Below are 22584 nucleotides of genomic sequence, written 5' to 3'. Positions count from 1 at the left end.
CTAGAATGTGTCAGAAGCTTTTTATGCAAATTCAGGGCAATAAATACAGACATTCCCTTTGATCTATACTAGATGTTTGTGAAGAACACAAAGTGCAGCTTTTTAATATTATACAGTCTCAGAAATGTTTCACCCAGAAGTCTTGTACACAAATGGCTTCTCCTAAACCCGAAGTTTTCAAATGCATACCAAGCACGAAACTTGCTTACTCCAGGTCGTTGCGGGACAGCACTGTTGGCACAGGATCTTTCTAATGTCCATTTCCCCCCTCTGAGAGTATGCGTGATGGCTCCGTGTACTTGGCTGTCAGCACGTAGAAGAGGGCAGGCGCAGGGACGAGGGCAAGCAGCGGCAGGTCCTGCTCCAGCTTGTCCAGTTTGGAAATGGAGATGATTCCATAGGCGTGGAGCAGCCAGTGGCTGACGAGGACAACCAGCCTTTTCTTCCTGACAAGGAGATCCTTGAAAGACTGGCAAAATAAACACAGTGTTCTGTTAGCACGCTGTACCTGATGTTTAAGACACGTTATAGGTAGTGCACAGAGACTCTGCATGAAGCCTCGGGGATCGAAGCCTTTCCAGCACACCTAGCACCGTTTCTCAGTACACCAAGAGAGGGAAATCTCACAGGAGCTTCCTCCAGCTAAGAAGCAGTCATAAAGGAAGACGCTTAAATACATGATACGCTGCCGAGACAATGCAAGAGAGCGGTCTCTGCTCATTCAAGTATTTTGTTACGAGTTTCGATACAGAAAGCACGTTTACCTACCTCCACTTCAGAAGCAGACATGTAGACAGCCAATGTGACCAACGACAACACCAGTATGATGTACGGAAAGGCGTAATCTAAAGACAAACATTAAACACGTTAGCAGGAAAAATGCATCGTTATACATTCAGGGGAGACTGGAGGACACTAAGCCACTGCAGCCCACCTACCTTCAAACACGTAAGCAGGAAGGCTCAGGCAAACAGAACTAATCGATGCTTCCATCTTAGGATCCCAAATTCAAGCTAAATCAAAGACCAGCTGAGCTCCCCAAACTTTAATTAATTTCCGAAATCAGATGTACTCTATCTTAGCAGAAAGTGGAATTAACTCCTGAATTAACTTCCTCTCGTACCCAACTCTGTGCCTTTTTGGGAAAGGGGCAGCCTCTGGCAGCACAAGCAAAGACGAGGCAGTGCTGCTCGGGAGCCTGGTTAGGACAGGGCTACTAACCAGCCCCCTCTTCAGCTCAGGCTCCTCACAACCTGCAGACACCTTAAACAAAATCCTCATTCACAAAGCAAGAAGCGTCACGTCCCTTCTCTCCCTCCTTTAGGTCATTTGTTACTGTGTTTATAGGTATGTTTATTAGCGTTATTAGGACAGAACTCACAGAGCAGGCCTCCTCCAACCGCCTGGAGCACCGTGAGGACAGGGAAGAAGTAAAGTGCTGCGTAAATACTTTTAAATCGATCGGACTTCCCTAAGCCACAGGCAATTTTCTTCACCAGCAGAGGTCGGAGTAGCATCATTAGCACAAGGCAGAAGGCGTAATATATGAACACGATGGTGTACCTGCAAACAACAGAGAAATTCTTTAAAACGTGCAGTTTGCTCGTCCTACAGACTCAACTCAGAACCAGGAAGTTTGGAGTTAGGTAGGGACAACTCTTCAGAATTTACAACCAAAGGATGTGACAGGAGGGGGACACAGAGACACACAACGATGGACTGACTTTGCTAGGGGAAATCATCAAACGGGGAAAAAAATAAGTCTTATGCTTCATAGATGAATGCCTTGGACTGTGTCACCTTCTTTGGTGGCAAGAAGGAACAAATCACAAAACGCTCTCTGAAATACTTCTTTGCCAAGCTTCCCTGCTGCATGTTGGGGATGTAGCAAGGGGAAAACACGGGAAAAGACACTGGATTCACAAAGTCATTCGGTGTTGGCAACTGTTTCACACAAAAACCAGCCCAATGCACAGAAAGACTTCAGGGGTTTTGATACTCACTGGTCCAGGTTGGGTACACGGGAACGATTTCTGCCGCTTCGAGAAGAGGCATGGGCAGAAACAAACACATACAGAAGGAAGAAACAGCTCTGAGGACAGAAACCTCTCCACTCACAGGGGATAGACGGCTTCGTGGGTGCAGTGCACTGTGGTGATGTAATCGGGGCTCGGATTGTAGAGCATCGTGTACCAGTCCGAAAGCTTCTTCACCTTGCAGGATCGGATGTGCAGGGAGCCAACGGGGTCGCTGACGAGCAGCGTAACAATCGCCGCAACGCTGCACTCGAACAAGGCGGTGATGTGCTGCAGCAGCGCGCTGGAGCTGAGGAGGAGAGAAATTTGCTTCTGTTTTATACCATTCAAGTAAATCTAAAGGCTGACCGAAAAGTGTAGGTGTGTACCGGACAGAACCTTCTGCAGGGTTGTGACTTGCTGTGACCGAGGACAGGACAAATAATAATAATATTCTGCTTGAATAAGAAAAAACAAATATTTTAAGCTGAGTGTGAAAATTCATTCACAGTATCCCAAAGGATTTAATGTGTAAAATAAGTGGAAACCATTCCAGCTTCTTCCACCAAAGCCTGCTGTAGCATGGATAGCAGAAAATACGATGGTTTCATCGCATCACAAGAAGCACTCTCCTAGGCGCACTGATGCAGGAATGCTGGAAGCAGGAGTCGCCTTCCAAGAAAGCACACGGTAGCATCAGATTAGAAGCACAAAAGCAAACAGCCAAGGCTAGCACAAAACACAGCCTTCCTCGTCACGTCCGATACTCCCCAGAGCTGAGCTATTCCCTCCTGCAGCAGCACAGCTTCCCTGTGCCCAGCCCGGAGACGCTTACATGTAAATGCAGCACGGGCACGAGCCTCCTGTCAGCTGAGGGATATCAACGCTCACGGTGCTGCAGTCTCAAAGAAAGCCTGAGTGAGAACAAGGCACCCCGCAACTCAGCACAGATAATATCGTGACATACAATACAGGCAAAGTTATCAAAGCTGAAAGTCATTGGTAAAGATGGCACATATCCAGGCATTAAACTCTCTCAGACCCTTGTTTTCAGGGTTTAGTATGCTTTAAAAACATTATTTTTTTTTAAACTACAGACAAACTCTTAATGGCCATATGCAGCTGTGATTTTAAATCCCTGTTTTTACAGAATTTTCTTGGCGCACCGCACTGAAGTTAAGGTACGTGAGCAATGCCGCCAGGACCAAAACCTGCCATGCACGTTCCTAAAGAGAAAAGTCAGAAGCACTCTTTGTGCCTCTGCAGGTGGTGGGTCAGTCTCACGGGAGAGAGGGTGATACGAGGCACCACTCTGGCCTGCCACGGGGAAACGCGACGTGGGGTTTCTCTGCAGGCAGAGCTGGGTGGGAAGGGCCGAGGTGACCGCTGTAAATAAAAACCTCAGCCACCTGCCCAGAGCTTCTGTGCTGCTGCACCAGCTCAGTCAAGAGGCGTGCTGCGGGACAGCTCAGTATCTCAGATCACGCTCACGGTTACTGGATTTCCGTTTTTAAACGCCTTTTTCGGAGGAGGGGGACGCCAACCTCTTTTTTCCTGAATACCACTCAATAAAGAACCAGTGCAGGACCAAGGGCAGCATGGCCATGAAGCCGAGGTACAGCCAGTCGTAGCGGTCGGGAGACCCCACGCATTCCCGGCAGATTTTGTTCTCGTCGGTCCGCTGGCCCCTCGGGCACACCTGCAGGAAGCACAGCACGGGGGTCACGGGGGAGCCGAGCCGCGAGGCGCCGCAGCCGCCGGGGACGGCTGAGAGGACAAAGGGCAGCGACCCGGGAGCCCCCGCACCTACCCCGCAGTCCCCGTAGGTCTCCACGGAGCCGTTGACGGCCAGGACGGTGCGGCCGCAGTACAGCCCCAGGCAGGCGGGGTGGATGGCGACGGCTGCGGGGAGAGCACGGGCGTTGCGGCACGGTACGTTACGTTACGTTACGTTACGTTACGTAACGTTACGTTACGTTACGTTACGTTACGGTTACGTTACGGTTACGTTAGGTTAGGTTAGGTTAGGTTAGGTTAGGTTAGGTTAGGGCGGCCCTGCCCGGCCCGCCCGCCCCGTGCGGCCCCGTCCGGGCCCGTCCCTACCTGAGCGGATCATCCCCGTGTCCTAGCAACGAGCCCCTTCCGCCTACGTCACTTCCACTTCCGCCGCGGCGCCAAGCCCCGCCCACCCGAGCAAGCGCGGCGGGCGGGGTGCCGCACCCGTCGGGGCGGTGACGTAACCAGAGGGCGTGGCTACGGGCGGTGGGCGGTGTCACCCACCCGGTGGGCGTGGCCACACACCCCCCCGAACGACGGTGGGCGTGGTCACGGCAACGGGCGTGGCTCTCCGCGAGGTGGGCGTGGCTCTCCGCGAGGTGGGCGTGGCTTACCGCGCGGTGGGCGTGGCCGCCGCCGTTTCCCGCGCTGCCCGCGCCGATGGCGGCCGCCGCGGGTGCGGGTGCTGGCGGTGGCGCCGGCGAGGAGGGCAGCGCCCCGCGGCTGCCGCCCCGCTCGGTGCCGACCCCGCCGCTGCACGCCGTGGAGATGCACACGGGCGGCGAGCCGCTGCGCGTCGTCCCGCGCCTGGAGGCGGCCGAGGCGGCGGTGGCGGCAGCGGGGCTGTCGCTGCTGGAGCTGCGGCGGCACATGGCGGCCGCGCACGACCACGTGCGGCGGGCGCTGGTGCACGAGCCCCGCGGGCACCGCGGCATGTACGGGGCGCTGGTGGTGCGCGGCGGGGCGGCCGTCGGCGACGCCGACCTGGCCGCTCTGTTCCTGCACGGCGCCGGGTACAGCGCCATGTGCGGCCACGCCGTGCTGGCCCTCGGGCGCTTCGCCCTCGACTACGGGCTGGTGGCCGCCCCGCGCCGCCCCGAGACCGCCGTGCGCCTGCGCTGCCCCTGCGGGGTCGTCACCGCCTTCGTGCCGTGGGACGGTCGCCGCAGCGGCAACCCCGTCCGCTTCCACAGCGTGCCCGCCTTCGCCGCCGCCACCGGTGGGGCTCGAGATGGCGGCGTCGGTGTTTGGGGGGCTGGCGGGGCCGTGCCGGGGTGCTGGGCGAATCCTTCCCCAGCTCTGATGTCCCCCAGAGGTGGGATGAGGCCACCGGAGGTGGCATACGGTGCCACTCTTGGGTCATCTCTTTCCTCGCTGGGCAAGCTCGCGGAGCACGGCTGCGTGCCCTCAGCCCATGAGGCCACCGCTCAGCACCGTGCCCCCTTCTCCCCGCCCTCCCTTTCTCTGCACAGACGTACCCATCGATGTCCCCGGTCACGGGAAGGTGGTGGTCGACATCGGCTACGGCGGCACTTTCTACGCCTTTCTCAGTGCCGAGCAGCTGGGCCTCGATGTTTGCTCCTCGAAGACCAGAGACCTCGTCAGCGCGGCGAGCGCGGTGACGGAAGCGGTGAAGAAGCAGGTACGGCACAGCGCTGCGGTACGGCTCTGCTGCGCCTGCTGCTGATTAGTAAGCGCTGCATGTGTTCACAAACCTTCTCTCTGTGCTGTTTCCAGTTCCAGCTCCATCACCCTGAGAGCGAAGACCTGGCTTTCCTCTACGGCACCATACTGACGGACGGGAAGGACGCCTTCAGCGAGGAGCCCACCACCAACATCTGCGTGTTTGCGGATGAACAGGTACAGGAACGGGCTGTTCTCAGGTGCACAGGGCACTGCCTTTTTCCCTTCATACCCCAAACCTGCATATTTTGGCTTCCTGTTTGTGATATATCCTGATTTTTACAACCCCCTGGGCTAGGAGGACTTCCCCCTAAGTGCAGTATAAAGGTGAGAGAACCAGAGCTGGTTCATCTTCTCTTGTAGGTTGACCGATGTCCGACGGGTTCAGGTGTGACAGCTCGCATCGCCCTGCAGTACCACAAGGGGCTCATCCAGCTGAACCAGAGCAGAACCTTTCGGAGCAGTACCACGGGGTCCTTGTTCACGGGGAAGGCGGTGAAGGCAAGTGCTTTGTGCTGGAGTTTCCCCCTGGCTTGAGGACTGCGGGGAAGGTGCTGTTGCTGTGGCTCAGCGGAGGGGCAGAAAAGCCTTTCTGTGCCTGGGGAGGGCTTGTGGGAGATGCCTGGGGCTCTTGTTTTGCACAAGCAAGGATTTTTTATTAGGGAAGGACGTAACGGTAAGACCTTGTTGTGTTACATGGCTTCACTGCAAATCCTCAGCCAACAGAAAAGGCCCGGGTGAGAAGTATCTCTGATGCTGATGTAGATAAATCCATGTGGTTTATCCTCTGTGTCAGCAGGGGGTGGATTCCTCTTCCGTCCCCTCTTACCTGCTCCAAGTGAGCGTGTTGCTCAGGGACGTCCTGACCCTAATCCCTCCGCAGGAAGCCAAGTTTGGGGACTACAACGCTGTTGTAGTGGAAGTCTCGGGAGAAGCCTTTTACACCGGTACGGCCACCTTCACAATGGAAGAGGAGGACCCGCTGAAATACGGCTTCTTCTTCAAGTGACCGGAGCCTCTCAGTGATGGTGCTGCGCTTCTCCTGCCTGCGCATTTCTGTTCTGCTTCTCCCCACGGCTTGCTGCCATGTGCCAGAGCAACGGGACCAGCCTTCGGTGGCACAACAGTGCCTGCTGTGTTCTGAGATAACAGGTCGTGCTTCTCTGCTCTGACTGTTGGTGGAGGTCCACGGCTGCTCTGGGAAGCCGCAATCTTTTTTTTTTTTTATAATTTTTCACAGAAAATGCAACTGATCTTTGGAGAGCTGTCTTCAAATTTATGTGCCTTCTCTGCTTCTGTAAATTAGTAATTTCTAAGCCAGATTCCTATTAAATGCCAGCTGGAAACACTGCCTTCCCCTCTTGTTCTTGCTCCTGGAACCCATTTCCAGGACTCTGCCAAGCGTGTCACTGCTGGTAGGGCTACCTGACCCACCCTTATGCCTCTCACTCAGGCGACAGCACTGCTCTGCCGCATGCCCCAGTGTCCCCAGTCCTGGATCCCTTTATCCCTGCCCTGGTTTCACCCCTGACAGAGCCCTCCTGTCTCCCAGGTCTGGGCACAAATGTGTGCTCAGGATTCCCAGCCTGCTGCCTGCTGTGTCCTCATCACACTGCTTCCTAACCCCTGCCCTCTTGCTCGTCTCGGACCACGGTCTGCAAACACCATGGGGTTAACTTTCAACGGGAGTAGCCGGATTCGAAGGTTGGAGCCACTATGACCTTTGATTGCAAACTTATTTACTTAAGATTTTGTCTGAGCCCGGGGGCAGCTTGCCCAGCAGAGCACGGCCAGGGCTGGTGCCGAGCCCCGCGAGGGACGGCTGCGGTGAACCAACCAGGCAGAGACCGGGCAGGCTGTCACGGTGGCAGAAACGGAGCTTCAGGCCGCTCAGGGCCTGTAATTTCCTTTGTGTCTCTGGACAAAATGGTGTTCGTTTATTGGAGACACTCATGGGAATTTTGCCTCATTAAATTCTTCTGAAAAGGAGAAAGATTATCTCCAGGTAGCCCGTGCAGCAAGTCAGGCTGGAGAGCTTGGGAAAGGTTAGCATGGGGAGGACTGAGAGGAATTTCTTCTGTCAGAGTCAAATTGAAAATTACAGCTTTGGAAAGGGAAGAAGCTGAAATCCACAAATTCGGAGAGCAGCTGTTTTGCCAGCGTGCTTTTTCAAGGCTGGCATTTGGGACTTTTGGTCCCAGCTTTGCTGCTGATTTCCTGCAGAAGGTCCCCTGCCCCGATGAATCCTGTGCAGCCTGGGGTGCGGGCGGGCAGCAGAGACAAGTACATTGTCTGTTCTTGCAGGAACAACTGGGGGTGTTTGGTCTGGTGAAGAGGAGGCTCAGGGCAGACCTCATTGCTCTCTGCAGCTACCTGAAAGGGAGGTGTGGGGAGCTGGGGGTCGGCCTCTTCTCACAGGTAACTAGCGATAGGACTAGAGGGAACGGCCTCAGGTTGTGCCAGGGGAGGTTCAGGCTGGAAGTGAGGAGACATTTCTTCTCAGCAAGAGCAGTCAGGCATTGGGACGGGTTGCCCAGGGAGGTGGTGGCGTCACCATCCCTGGGGGTGTTCAAGGAGTGGTTGGGCCTGGTGCTTAGGGACATGGTTTAGTGATGACATTGGTGGTAGGGGGGTGGTTGGACCAGGTTTGTTGGAGGTCTGTTCCAACCTTAACGATTCTAGGATTCTATGAAAGACACCAGCGTGTTTATAGCTTGTGGAAACCTCCCTTGGGATCTATCCCTGTACCCACACTCCATCTGGGTCTTGCAGCCCAGCGCATGTCAGAAGCACTTCAGCCATTAACCTGCTGCCTCCATTACCCTTCCCATCCCCAAAAAACATTCCCCAGAGGGGGGGACGGGGTCTCGCAGCCCGTGAAGGGAGCAGGCTGAGGCCCTGCAACTGTGAGGGGACCGGGGCCATGACGGGGAGCGAGGCCATGACAGGAGCGGGTCCGTGAGGGGACCGCTTCCCCCGGCTCCGCGGCCGTGGGGCCGCCGCTGCCCCCGCCCCCGGTGCGGCGGGGCGGGCCGGGCCGGGCGGGTTCCCCGGGCAACGATGGGCGGCCGGGAGGACGTCAGCGGCTGGCGGCGGCGGGCGGGCATGGAGCCGGCGGCGGCGGCCTCGCCGGGCAACCTCTCCCGAGGCGGCAACGAGAGCGGGGCGGCGGCGGCGGCCGCCTCCGGGGCGGGGTGGTCGGCGGCGGCGCTGGCCTCGCAGGCGCTGGCTCTGCTGCTCATCTTCGCCCTCTCGGCGCTGGGCAACGGCGCGGTGGTGCTGGTGATCGCCCGGCACCGTCAGCTCCGCACGGTGACCAACGCCTTCGTGCTGTCGCTGTCGCTGTCCGAGCTGCTGGGAGCCCTCCTCTGCCTGCCCCTGGCTTTCCTCAGCCTGCTCAGCCGCCCGCCCGGTGCCTGGCTCTTCGGGCAGCGCCTCTGCTTGGCCAGCGCCGCGCTGCACGCCGGGCTGGGCATCGCCGCCACGCTCACCATGGCCCTGCTCTCCTTCGACCGCTACTGCGCCATCGTCCGCCAGCCCCGACACAAGATGGGCCGCCGCCGCGCCGCCCAGCTCCTGGCCGCCGTCTGGCTGGCGGCCCTAGCCCTGGCCGGGCCCTGGTACGGGCTGGCGGGCGAGGGGCATCGGGAGGCACGTCCCGGGGCGTACCGCTGCGTCTACGTGCTGCCCTGGGGCTCCTCGCGGCTGGGGCCGCCCTACGGAGCAGCCCTCATCGTGCTCTGCTACCTCCTGCCCTTCGCCCTCATGTGCTTCTGCCACTACAACATCTGCCGGGCCGTGCGGCTGGCCGAGAGCCGCGTGCGGCCCCTCACCACCTACGGGCACCTGCTGCGCGCCTACGGGGAGATGCGCACGGCCACCACCGTCCTCATCATGATCGTCTCCATCATCTGCTGCTGGGGACCCTACTGCATCCTGGGGCTGGCCGCCGCCGCCGGCCGCCTGCCCTTCTCGCCCACCATGGACGCCGTGGCCAGCGGGATGGCCTGGGCCAACGGGGCCATCAACCCCCTCATCTACGCCGCCCGCAACCCCAACATCTCCGTGCTGCTGCGGCGCAGCCGCGAGGGCGGCTACAGGACTAGGAACAACGTGGCCGCCTACCTCTCGGCCCCGGGCCGCAGGCCGGAGCCTCGCAGCCGGGCTGACCGTGTGCGGGAGCGCTACGTCAACCGGCACAGCGGGCCCCCGGGCAGCGCCCCGTCCTCCTCCAGCCCAGCGAGCGGGGGAGAGGTGGCCATGTGGGCCTGCAAGAACCCAGCCGTCCTCTTCTGTCGGGACGGGCAGCCGGACACCATCTCCGAGGCCACCATGCAGGCCAAAGCGGACACCGTGGACACCAGCCTCTGACAGGGTTGGGGTCTGGGATGGAGGCGTTGGGCCCCAGGGCTGTCTCCCTCAGGAAGCAGCGGGAGCCCCAGCACTTGCAGCACTTTGCAGCCAGGCTGCCAGGAGAGTGGAGAGACGGGACTGCAGGAGCCATAGTCGGATTTCTTCGTCTTGCGAGCTCTGGTTTGGTGGCCCAGTCTGCAAGCAGCGAGAGATCCCAGGGAAAGGGTGTGCCCCTTCCATTTCAGCAGGCCTGATGCACTGGTGATAGCTGCTGGGCCAAGCCAGCACAAGAGTTTGGCTGCAAGAACAAAGCAGCGATTGCTCCAGTCCTGCAGAAAGCGCCAAACTGAAGCTGAGGAGCAGACACACAAACACAGCCCAAACCGACAACTGACTGTGTGAGCTGTTTGTTAAGTGCCAAAAGAGCAATTGAAAGCTGCACACTGGCAGCGGGAAGACACTCTAAAATCACCACACTGTGAAAACCGCATCATGGCAGGAAAATGTTGCTTTAACCCATTATATGTGGAAGTGCAGAAAGTCACAGAATGTTGGACAGGCTAAAAAGTGATCTATTATGATGATTTTTACTTAAACTCCCATGCATAACAAAACAGTAATTGTTGTGACAGATGTCTACGGAGAGGGAAAATGTGTGATACTGGGAGGGAGGGAAAGGAAGATTAAACTTGTCAGCATTTCAGCAGCCTTTTCTTTTTCTTTACAGGTACAGTCAGCTTAAAATACTATGAATGTGAGAAATGAGAGCTCTTCAGAACTGAGGAAAAGGGTGTGGGTGTAGACTTTGGTATCACTGAGCTTGTGCACAAGGTGTACGCTTTCTTTTTGAGCTCATCAGAAGTGTCTCACATCTCTAACAGTTTAACCGTATTTAGAGGAGTCATGCAAGAGAGGTGAGTATCCACAGGAGAGGTGAAGCAATGCCACGTGTTCTTTGTGTGCTTAAGCATGTGAAAATGTGTATATGCAGAGAACAGATATCATTGTACCGATGGCAGCAATCTGATTCTGGAATGTAATATTTAAAAACCAGCTCTGACACTGAAACAAAATTAAAATTACACCGGAAAGGAAATGGAAGTGCAATTGCACAGCATAAATTCGTATGAATTTATCTGTATAATTTCTTTTTGCCCACAGGCCTAAAGGCCTCTGAGGCCTAAAGCCTTAAATTAGTATTTTGAATCAGAACTTAAGATTGTCCTTTATCTTTGCAGGAGTTAAATGTGAAAAATGGGCAGTGTTTTTCTTGTACTGTCTTTAAAATTATAATGTTACTGTTTTACCAGCTTTTTCAACTGTTCGTGACTCAAGTTAACATACTATCCTTATTTTGCAACTGAGACAAGAAATAAATTGTCTTTTATGCAGGAGATTAAAGTGTCTCAGCCTGGCATCATTCTCAACCCAGCCTTGAAAAGGGAACTTCTCTAAAAAAATTGCTAGATGAATGAGGGTAGACAGAAACCTAATTGTGAAATGCGACCTGATTGTTTGTGAACTTTTAATGCAGACATTTTTTATGCTGTAAGCATTATTCTAAACCTCTTTCTGTGATGCTCCTGAAGTCCACAAGAAAAAGATACGACCCTTGGATACCTCTCAGTGCTCACATTTTCCCCTGTAGATCTTGGATTTTGCAAGTTGAGCAGTGCATTTGTACGGTTTCAGGGAGAAGCTGGACTGCTTTCCATGGAAGCTGTTTGACAGCGAGCGAACACTGGTGACTTGTTAGAAGGGTAGCACAGGAACTGCATACATTTTTATTTCTCTGGCCCTCCTGTCTGCAGCGAGGTATGGCTCAACAGCTTCAAGAGCTTTTGCCTGAGGCCCGCTAGTCACTGACACTTATATTATCTACAGAAAATTTAAACTGTGATCCAGAAGATGGCAAACAAAACCCATGGGGATCCTGCATTCCCAGAAGGGACGTATCTCAGTGGGTTCTGGCAACGCTCCCTAGAGTAGGCTCTTGTGCTCTGTAGTGCCGTGGGGAGGACAGAAGCACAGGAAAACTGTCCAGGCTCGATAGTCATCACCCTTAGGCGTGTGAGATACAGACAGCAGGCACGGTCAGACCGCCTGTAGTTCATATATCGCCTGCAGAGCAGCACCCTAACACCAGCCCTCTGGCTGTGGTATGACTGGTGTGTTCTGCATGCATGCTTACAACCACAAAAAGGCCATGTAGCATGAGAGGGGATGTTACTGCTTGCCACCTGGCCCCTTTGCAGCTCTCAAGCAGAGCCTGTACTTTGACCAGAAATTATCATTTTGAGCCTTTCTGGTTTTAGTACCACTTAGTTTTTTTTCCTTGCACCTTTTGCGTGCAAGAGCTTTTCTACCAAATGGAAGACACTTAGTAAGAGCAGACAAATTACGGGATAGTTCTTGGCTTGAGAAAACGAGGAAGGTGAAGGTCCAGCACTGCTGTGCTTGACTCTTGGTGTGCTGTCCAATGTTAGGCTGCATTGATCTTGCTGCTCAGTGTCCCTGAAAAGGGACTGTCCCAGCCATCCCAGCTGACTCTTGCTAGCCAGCTCAGGCACTGAACGACAGAAAACCATCGATTCACTCTTTTGCATGCTGGCTGAGGTTTCTACGGATTTAGTGCCCTGACTGGCTTACCACAGGTCAGAGAAGCAGCCCTGTGGCAGTTGCTTCTGGCAAGGGACAAGACTGGGGCAGCCAGGACTGAGGTCAGCCATGAGGCATCGCGGGAGCTGCACCAGGAGGGAATTAACAGGGCTTTCTAGGAAGGTGGAAGTGACGCTGGAACAGCACAGATTTCCACTTATTTTTAACAAGCGCCGGCCAGTGCCTGTGCATTAGCCTTGCGTGTGCAGAGCTGAATGAGGGCAGCTGGCCTTTGAGCTGTCCCAAATAGCCCTTTTCTGTTAAACACTGACCTGGTGCATAGCAAGGGAAGATTATTGACCAGATCCATTTTGCAGGGGCTGATACAGAGCTGGTAATCACAGCTCGGTTGGGTAATTCGGGTACACGAGTCTCTACAGCCACATTTTTCAAAGTGTGCTTTAAGAAACAAAATCAGAGGGTGAAGTGTCTTAACCCACAAACAAGAAAAACACCAGCACACACAGAACAAATGCCAGAGGTTGCAGGTTGCCTGCCAGAAGGGCACTTGTGCTGCTGCCTCCCAGCTGTGCTGAAGGTGGCTGCTGCCTCTCACCAATGGCGTGGTGACGGGAAGATCTCAGCCATGCTAACCCAGCACAGCGTGCCTCTGTGCCCTCGTACCCCGCGGGAGCTCTGTGTCTTCTTCCAGGAGAAGGAAATCTGACAGCCACCTTGCTACTTCACTGCAGCTCTGAGAACTGTGCCCATCGTCACAGCTCGTTCCCAGGGAAGAAAACATCGCAGGAGGTGGCTCCTGGCCAAGCCACTATGGGGACATCAGCTCCACATCTCTTATGTGCCCGTGCTGGTGTGACCCCACTTACAGATCCCTTCTTTGGGCTGGAGGGGCACCCAGTTGGCAGCGAGACACTGGGGGTTTGGACAATGCAAAAACAGCTTTGAGGGGCCAACACTCCTGCCATGGCTCAGCAATCCTTCTGTCCTTCCTCCTCTGTTGAGGTGAGGCTGGGGGCGAGGCAAGCCACAATCTCGTTTGCACAAGGCTCTGTGAAGGGAGTTGGGACACCTCTTAGCACCCCCCAGTTCAAAAATCATGTGGACAATTTGGTGCAGTACATTCAGGATAAACGGGAGAACAGTTCACATGGCTTGAAGACCAGCTCAGCCCTGGATACCAGTGACAGCATTTGTCTAAGTCAAATCTAAAAATTCGTCCTTAGGCTCCTTTGTCACTCAGCCAGCACTTCCCGGCATCCTCACCCTTTTTAAGAGTGCCATACCATTTGTGCATGCCACTGATATGGCTTACGTATTACTTCTTAGAAGGGAAACGTTAAGTCTTTAGGAATGGGAAGCATTTAAAGGGTACCGTTCCAACTGGAGTCTGGAAGTTTTGCCATCGATGTAATCATCGGATTCATTCATGTCATTACTTCCTGCTCCCTTCCTGATCCCTGGATGAAGGCTGCATTCAAAGGCAACGCTCTGTGTACAGCTGATGAACTACAAACAATTAGTTTGGAAGTGACAGCCTGATGGGCTCTAATAGCTGATAGCGATCACCAGAACAGGGATGAGATCCAACAGCCCTTCTCTTTCAGCACTAGCGTTGGATTGTGTAGCCAGCAGATGCCAGCAGAGCTCTGAGCAGCCAGCACAGCCTTTCCGCTAATGAGCATAAGAGAAACCTACTTCTGCTAATGAGATCGATCGCTCTGCCTTCAGGACTGCTGTGCCTGAATTAAGAGCAAGGGCTGCAATAAACGCAGCAAAAGGTCTACGTTTACCCCTCTGGATCTTTGGAAGGTTTGTCACGGAGGCTGAAATGAATAATTCAGAAAGCACATCAGAAAAGCAGCATTTTTTACAGCCTCTGCGCTGCGTGCTCTCTGGAGCTGCACAAGCTGCAGTGCCTGGTTCATCAGTGCTGCCTCTTCCCTCTCATCTTGGTGTTTTTATTTGGCGACAGATTATTAATAAATGGCTGCTCCTCTAGAGCTGCTTGCAAAGCAATACACAGGCACACGGTGGAATAAAATGGTCCCAAATCCCACAGGAGGAATCACAGGCAATGGGATACAGGCCTGGGTGACCTGTGCCCCGGGGCTGCTCTGCTGCTGCAAGCCACGAGCTCGCTGTGATCCGTGGGTGATTCCCATGGGGGATGCAGCAGGACGAGACACAGCTGTCCCACAGCCCTCTTGTGCCCAATGGACTTTGCAAAGGAGCAAAGATTTGCTAATGCCACGCCAGGGGCAGCACACTGCCCGAGTCTTGGAGCATCTGCATCCCCCCCAGCTGAACCACTCGGGGAAAAGCACTCTCCTTCTAGATGCATTTTTATTTTCTAGGCAAGCACCACTATGGAAAGCAGGAGAAGTGACATGGAGAAACGAGCTGTAAGTCCCTCCCTGTGGCACAAAATGGATGAGTTAAAAAAAAAATAATAAAGTGAAAATAGCACAAGCCCCAGGGCATGACACCCAGGGCCTGCATTAGTCTGGCTGGGGAGAATGGATGCTCCGCTCCGCTCAGCCATAAAGTCCCCAGGAGGCTGTGGCTGAAGCTGGAGATTTAGGAAGGGGGGGGCTCAAAGGTGAAGGGAACATGTGCACAACGTGCTCTGGGAAGCCACGTCCGACCCTGAACCGCCTGCAATCACGCAGTCCCCTCCTGGCCAGGCAGTGGTGTAGGAAGGCAGCTGGTGGCAGCCGCCAGCATCCCTGTCCTGGGGAGGGTGGCTGTACCAATGCCCTGTGCCACACTGGTGTGGACAACGTGGCTCTGTGCTCAGCTCCACGCTCCAGTTCTCACTCAGGGGTGGGTTTTTGGCTAAGCCTTAGCCCCAGGCTCTTCTCATGCAATCTATCATATCGACAACCGAAGACCAGTCTGTATTTTTTTCTTTTTCTGCAGGGATTATCGTGCCCATCCTGCCACCCAGCCTGGAGGGGCTGTGCTGGTACTCGCTGCGCAGGCAGACACCAAGCCCCGGAGCCTTCTTCGGGATGTTTGGACTGGGTGAAGCAGTACAAAAACATGCCCGCGGGCTTGTGGGGTGGTTGTGAAAGATGAGCTGGATGCAGCTACAGCTCGGCACGGGAAGGAAATGTGCTCTGAGAGGAGCCATTTGATTTCTGCTGTTTCTTTCCTTGCTAGTGCGGAGCTCCTCCTGGTTCGGCTGCTTTTGAAATGACAGGCATTGGCAGAAGCCCCCAAAACAGAGTGGGGAGCGTTTTCCAAATACTTTGGAGCCTTCATTTTATGCATCTGTTATCGTTGCCTTTACAAACCATGGGAAAGCAGGGAGCTGCAGTCAGGGAGCGCACAGGCAGTGCTATAGCACGGCGTGATTTTGGGGATGTCATTTTGGGACATGATGCTCCTCTGGGGGAGTCTGGGAAGGGAAATGCTCAGCATTTCGAGGAATGTTCCTGCTTCTCGCAGGGGCCACAGCACGTCTTGTTTAAGACAGCAGGGTGAGAATTTCAGCAACACCCCTGCAAGTTGGGGAGCTGCCTGTGCTACGAGGAGCAAAACCCTTGGAGGAGTCCCGCAGATTAAAAACCCTCAGGGTCACGGATGTGCACAAAAGCAGTAGGTGGCTTCCTCCGAAAACCCTCACCCAGCCATTCCCTCACAACCACGTAAGTGTAATTTACTTACTCGACCTAGCAACTGCTCTCAGCATCAGGGGAAAAATGCCTGAGTAACCAGGTCACTAATTTCTCTGGCACAATCTGATGTGCCGTGCTGGTTTGTGCTTCCCTGACCCGCTGCTGGGCTCAGCCTGGTGCATTTTACAGAACATTGGGCAATTCACTGCCCAGAGGTCACGTCGCGCTCTCAAATCGCCCATCTGAATTGTGCACGCTTTCCAGAAAATGTAACTCAAACAGCATTCATCTCCCCTGTTATTAAATGCGGAAGATTCGCCGTAGAAAGCCCACCTCGGCTGATTGCTTCGCTCTGAGCCCTCCAGCCCTGCTGTCCTGCGGCTCCATGCTGTGGTGCACAGGCAGGAATGAGAATACTGGACTGTGGGTTGGTAAATGAAGTTGGAGAAAAAGGTAATTTAATGACTGATCATCACAGAGCTGCCCTGCAACCAGGAAACAGCTTTAATGCCGAGCTCATGCTACGTGACAACAAAATCCAAGAAGAGCTGGGTTTTAGCAAGGAGAGGCTGCTCAAAACTGGCTCCCAGCACAGACCCAGCGCTGGGACAAGTCCTGGAGGTGACCATAGTGCAGTTACTCTCACCACTTACCATGGCATCGCTTACCAGTGCCATCCAGATCACCCGCAAGGCGCTTTGAGCTAGCTGATCTCCCGCATGCAAGCACTTGCACTGCCCGTGTGCGCACACACTGCCCAGACCGGTGCTCAGGTGAAGGAGAAAACGTCGGCGAAGCCCCACGTTGTGACCTGTGGCTGTTTGACACAGTGAGTGATGAGGGGTAGAATTAAAATGATCCCTCCTCAGCTACATTGGGGGATAGTAAGTGGTAGCATTTTTGACTGTTGCATGGCAGAAAGGCACCAGAGACAGCTTGGGCTGGCTGTAAAAACGCGTGGTCTGGCCAGTGCCAGAAGCTGCTGGTCCCCAGGCTCTGCCAGGGCTTCCCCTCTCACCTGCACCAGCCTTGTTCAATTCTAAAAATATTAAAAAAATCTCAGAGGTTTGGGGCCAGAGCACTTCTGGTTGAAATGGGGACCTCGCCTTCTCACAGGTGTTTGCAACCCCAAGCACCAGCCTACTCACGCCTTTCCTCCAACATCTGTCCCAAACCTCAAAAGCCCTTTTTCCCCAAAATATTCCATTTTTCTCCCATCTCCAGCGACACTGAGGAGAGGCTGCTGTGTTGTTTTGCACAATAACTCGTGGCTCCGTGCTGTACACTCACCGGAATCGCTTTTCTTTATTGCATATTGCCATCTTAGAAAATGTACAGTCTCATGACATTACACAGCATTTCCCGCTAGCTAGGACTAATAACATTCTTGCACCTAACGGACTACCTTGGTCACTATGAAGCTACTAAGGTCCAAGACATATACTTCAGTTTACAAATTATTATGGATTTTTTTTTCATTTTTGGCATTATTAAAAAAAAAAATCATCTTTAAAATACACACCCAAGAGAAAAGAGTGGCTACTTACACCAGCACCAATCTAAAAGTAGTTTTTGACAATGGCACATGGAATTACCTGCACACAGCCTTTGTATTTATATATATAACATTTTTTTCTTTTCTTTTCTTTTTTTTTTTCTTTTTTTTTTGAAGAAAACAAAGAAATGGCAAACTCAGCCCAACAACGAGGCTGTTGTAAAACAAAACAACAACAAAAACCAGGTCTGGGAGGGCAAGAGGAAATTTGTCAGAAAGGCCCCGATGGGGCCGTGAGGCAGGAGCAGGGGCCGGGACCCCAGCAGGCGATCGCCCTTTCCCATCCGACCGCCTTGCGAGTTCGACATGAGAAACCATTCCTTAAACCATCAGAGGCCAGACTTTTTTTTTTTTAACCTTTTTCATCTTTTTGTTTTGTTTTGTTTTTAAATCCCACCCCCCCCCCAAGTCCATTCCCTCAATTGTACCAGCCCCGTTTTTTCAGCCATAAATAAAAAATATAAATAGAGGCACTTTAGTTAAGGAATAGTATTATCATTACCTTTTGTCTTTATTTCCCCCTCCTTCTGAAAGCAAAGTGCTTAACTCCACCTTTGAACATAACCCGCAGGTTGCGCAGCTGCTTGGAAATGAGGTGCTGGACTTTTGCGCTCACCTGCTTGATTTATTACTGCTTTAATGCTACTCAGAAAGTCTTTTTTTTTTTTCTTTTTTTCCTTTTTTTTTTTAAATCTACAGTGCGTCAAAAGTTGCAATGAAGAAAAGAACAAAATGGTAAAACCACAGCTCTTGACAACTCTGTTTAGAGTGATATTTCACAGCTTTCACACAGCACGCAGACCCCGCGGCCTTCAGGTGCTTAGAACCATATTTTTATACAAATTAGTCTAAACAGCACTTTCGCTATACAGTACATATAGTTCACTGACATCCCATACCCCATCAGCAATACCGATTATCTGACAAAAAAAAAAAACAACTTATTTCAAATAGTGTTAATATCTAGTGCAACAGGGACAAACTCATCTCTCCACAGGAAAAAGAACAAACAAATAAAAAAGGATCACAAAAGTATTGGTGGTATAAAAAGGTTTTGTCTTGTTTCCTCAAAAAACACACCACAAATAAATAAAAGCAAAAAGTAACAGTCCTTTATATACTCAGCATAATTTAAGAATAGAAACGTTAATATGTTAATGGCGTTTACTTTTTATTCTCCAATTTTTAATTTTCTAAACCTTTAAATTATTACTCCCTGAGAGCTTTGAATTCTTTTTATTATTTTCTTTTTTTTTTTTCTGGACTGACATTTTACAGGTAGTTCTGCTTACAAATTTGCAAGGACATTGAACAGCAAACCAGTCAAAAAAAGGACACCGCGAAGAGACACATTTCTTGGCATCGTTGCTTCTGGTGTCCATTAAAAAAAAGAAAAACAAGAACAGAAAAGAAGGCGGGCGCAGGTGCGAGCCCGTGAGTTTTGCACCGGCCCCGTTGTACGCCGGGTGACCTTCCGTCCTGACCGACATCTACAGAGGATACAGTTTGTCCCATTGAACAGAAAGCAAGAATAAAAATTACAACACGAAAGTTTATGCTCCTTGTCGCGTCCGAGAACCAACCCTTCCCGCCATCTCGGGCCAGGAAACGTTATAAAAGTATAAATACACCTGGGTGCTGTGTGAGCAATAAGCACACTCGGGGTAACTTTTCCTTTAGCAAGGTAAAAGGAAAAGAAGAGCGTTTCCCAAAAATGATGGGAAGAAGAGGATCACCGGGAGCGCTCGCGGCACCGAGCTTGGGGACCAGCATGTAAGCACAGAAGTGCAAGTTTTGGGAATAACCACGACAACGAAAAAAAACTCATCAAGTCCAGTCAACTTAGCTTTTTCCTCTTTTCTGCCGGGGTTGTGTGCAAGGCGTCCCAGCAAATGGCCCCGCTCAGTGCCCAGGCATCGGGGCGGGAGAGCAACGTGGAGCAGCTCTCCATCACCTTTGTGGACCACCATGAGGAAGGCGGGTGTCTCTGTGCTCAAGTCCTCTCTTTCTCCACGGACGTGACATTGTGCTTGTGCCTTGGGAGAGCCACTTGTCGAAGGGGACAGAGGGGAGGCGATGAGCACCCGCACGGATGCACAGCTCCACCTGACCCGACCGTACTCATGGTACTTACACACACACTCACCCGCAGGGAGAAAGAGCGTGCCACTGTTTCGCTTGGAATTGCAAGGCAGTATAATAAAAAAAAATAATCCTAGCCACTTCAAAAAAGACTGCTAACCAGGTTTCTAAACTCATGGTTTTCGTTGTTTTCCGTCTCTTCTGCCGCTCAGAAGTTGAGCTTGGTGACGGGCCGCTCGCGGCCGCTGTCGGCCAGCTGGTTGGCAATGCGCTTGCGGTTGCGCTTCAGCTTGGAGAGGTCCTTGTCGAAGACCTCGCCCGAGCGCAGGGCTGAGACGAGGTCGTCGAACTCACCGCCCTCCTCGCCGCTCTCCTTTGCCTTCCTCGCCTTGCGCTCCCGCTCCCGCTGCTCCTTCAGCTGGCGGGGAGGAAGGACATCTCACTGTCACGCATGCACCCGGAACCCCAAACCATGAAACGACAGTGGTTTCCTACCCTCTTGCTTCATTTAGCGATAGCTGGGTGCTCTACGAGTGCAGAAGCACCTTGCTTGGCCATCAATGCTCCCTGTGCTACCAGGGGACGGCACAGCAGGGCTGCTGTCCCCAAGTGTACCCTGCCAGGCGCTGCTGGACCCGCGGATGCCTGCTCACCTGGGCCTCCATGCGCGCCCGGCGCTCCTCCTCCTCCTTCCTTCTCCTCATGTTCTCGTTCTCCTGCTTGGCCTCTGTCACGGCTTGAAGGAACTGATCAAAGATGCCGAAGAACTCGTCGGGCTGTATTTTGTCCGTGTCTTCTCCAAAGTGCTTCACGGCCTTGGAAAACTGGGGAGAGAGCAGACAGGAGGCTGTCAGGCTGGGGGGAAGACCCCCATGGAAAACCTTCAACCTGATGGAGCAGAGCGGAACGTGTCCAATGGTTGGTCATGATGGAGAATGGAATTAACAGCAGGACTTTGATTAGTCAACCCTTGGCTTAAACATGACATGAACCATCTGATGTCTTGTTGTCTGTGCATTAGCTGACCTATAAATCCCCCTGGAGAGGTCCCGTAGCCCCCTCTCCCAAAACACCGACTCTTCGCACCTCTGGCTCTGCTCAGCCCCCTCGAGCCCCCAGCTCGACTTCATTAACCAAGCAGTAGTAAAAGCAAGGAAGCAAAATATTGTGGGACTGAAGACTGAAGACATAAAACTAATAGTAAACACGGCAGGGGAAGGGAAACTCGCACTTTTAAGTTTTCTTTGAAGTATTTTTGGGGTATTATTTATCATTGCCACATGCTCTGCTATTGAAACCAAATGTGTTGGTGAAACTTCTAAGACATTTCTGCCCAGGCTCAGACACAGCACTGGGCAGGGACATGGGAAGTTTTCCAGCCTTTTGTGCTGTTTGCACAACATTAGTGTAAGCGAGTCAAATAAGGTTGTAGCAAAGGTCAGGACAGGAGATCCACTCTCTGCTGATGCATCCCAGTCCCCAAGGAGCCCTTGGGGGACTCATCCTTGTGGGCTGAAATCCTTTGTTCTCACTTCCAGTTTGAAGGAGACTCTGTGCACAGAAAGTTCATTAATATGGAGATGGTGTGGTCTGGAGATAAGCAAGCTTTAAAGAAAAGGAAAACAAAATCAAAGCACAAACAGATTCATAAGTTGCTTTAATTTTGCTCTGCGGACTAAGCCTGCCTGGATAATTAAGTTTTATTTTCAGGGGTGTCTCAGGTTCTTCAAAAGACATTTAGGGCATTTTTATTTCTTTATTAATGAGACTTAGCACTTCCGGATGCAAGGGGGGATCTGAAAGGTGCCTTGTATCAATCAAAACCATCAAGTTTATTCCCGTTGATTTTCATTAAAATACTGATATTATCTGCCATTTTTCAGGAGATTCTGGTGGGGGAAAAGGCTGAAAATATTATCCTCATGGGATATAAAATTTCTAACATAACTATGTTTCTGCTTTCCTAAGAGAAAACAATAGAGAGATTTGAACATGTGTTTCAAAAATGAAGAGCTGGTGCATTTTCCACAGCCCATCCCATCTGACGACCATGGGAACAGCCATGCACTTGCTTCAAAGTAGGCTTTGATGGGTTATGGGGGCTGTGACCAGAGCTTCTCCTCCAGATCCAGCCAATGTAAGATGACACAGCTTGTAGACACTTGTCGCCATCTCCTAACTCACTGCAGGCCAGATCTGCCTGGCTACCACCAACAATTCCGAAGGGTGGCCTCACCTCAGGGTGTAGGCACGGCCTCAGGAGGGCAGTGGTCACTCACGGTGCCAAGCACGGGTGGTCTGGAGGACAGCATCAGGTCAACACTGGTACAACCAGGGAGAAGGAGGTGGTGGCACTTGATAACTTGTTAACTTCTGTCTTTGGAGAGGTAGCTCATGCAGTGGGATAAGGATGGGACCTCTCTCTGTTGGGTTTTCCCTGCCAGGTCAGTTAAGATGAAAGCCAAAGCAGGGGGGAGGTACTGGAAGACGGTTCTGGGAGGGTACAGAAACCAGCTGCATGCCCCTTTGCTGAAAGAGGGGAAGCAAAGGGTGCCTGGGAATCACAGATGTCAGCCAATGGCTTACCAATTTGCTTGGATTTTAGCCAGCCTGCTGGGAAGAGAGGACGATGTGGCAAGAAGTCACCGCATGTGGCTCCTGGTGGCTGCAAAGTGCTCACCAAGGCACTGCTCTGGGGAAGCTGAACCTTTGAAGTAGCATCTCTAAGCAGGCCTGGAGCTGGCCTCAGTTCATGTCACTGAGCTCCTCAGACACAGTGATGAGCAGCCCATAGCCTTCATGCCAGGGTCTCAGCAGGACAGCCCTCCTTCATCTCTTGGGGGATATCTGAGATGTCAGCACGCAGCACATGCTCTGGGAA

General features: G+C 52.7%; 4 protein-coding genes across 7 annotated transcripts in view; 2 read left to right on the top strand and 2 right to left on the bottom strand.

Annotated features, from left to right (window-relative positions):
- Positions 1-3: 3 nt before the first annotated feature.
- On the bottom strand, positions 4-4237 carry LOC121071583 (JNK1/MAPK8 associated membrane protein). The gene is made up of 7 exons (XM_040559943.1): positions 4119-4237; positions 3826-3917; positions 3560-3714; positions 2119-2325; positions 1382-1563; positions 769-845; positions 4-469 (listed from the first exon to the last, which is right to left on the bottom strand). Exons 1-7 carry the CDS (start codon positions 4129-4131, stop codon positions 251-253), a joined length of 945 nt encoding a protein of 314 aa, XP_040415877.1. The 5' UTR covers positions 4132-4237; the 3' UTR covers positions 4-250.
- Positions 4238-4419: 182 nt separating this feature from the next.
- Positions 4420-6820, top strand: L3HYPDH (trans-L-3-hydroxyproline dehydratase). Of its 2 annotated transcripts, none has more exons than XM_040559942.1 (5): positions 4420-5010; positions 5264-5433; positions 5529-5651; positions 5838-5975; positions 6358-6820. In XM_040559942.1, exons 1-5 carry the CDS (start codon positions 4452-4454, stop codon positions 6481-6483), a joined length of 1116 nt encoding a protein of 371 aa, XP_040415876.1. In that variant the 5' UTR covers positions 4420-4451; the 3' UTR covers positions 6484-6820. The 2 variants fall into 2 exon arrangements, with proteins under 2 accessions (XP_040415876.1, XP_040415875.1); XM_040559941.1 differs by having other exon boundaries at positions 4422-5010; positions 5838-5979; positions 6362-6820.
- A 1759-nt stretch (positions 6821-8579) lies between these two features.
- GPR135 (G protein-coupled receptor 135) lies at positions 8580-11218 on the top strand. Its single transcript, XM_040559932.1, has one exon. The coding sequence runs from the start codon at positions 8580-8582 to the stop codon at positions 9843-9845; it is 1266 nt and encodes a 421-aa protein (XP_040415866.1). The 3' UTR covers positions 9846-11218.
- A 6129-nt stretch (positions 11219-17347) lies between these two features.
- Positions 17348-22584, bottom strand: part of DAAM1 (dishevelled associated activator of morphogenesis 1) — an 88161-nt gene continuing 82924 nt past the window's right edge. For all 3 annotated transcript variants that reach the window (XM_040559928.1, XM_040559927.1, XM_040559930.1), the window contains 2 exons: positions 20357-20527; positions 17348-20121 (listed from right to left, as the gene is read on the bottom strand). In XM_040559928.1, coding sequence (XP_040415862.1) covers positions 19912-20121; positions 20357-20527 — 381 coding nt within the window. In that variant the 3' untranslated portion in view covers positions 17348-19911. The remainder of the gene's footprint in view (positions 20122-20356; positions 20528-22584) is intronic.

Source organism: Cygnus olor, chromosome 5 (assembly GCF_009769625.2).
Source record: "Cygnus olor isolate bCygOlo1 chromosome 5, bCygOlo1.pri.v2, whole genome shotgun sequence".
NCBI classification, from domain to species: domain Eukaryota; kingdom Metazoa; phylum Chordata; class Aves; order Anseriformes; family Anatidae; genus Cygnus; species Cygnus olor.
Note: the sequence above shows the minus strand (reverse complement) of the source record. Positions and strands in the feature narration are given on the sequence as shown.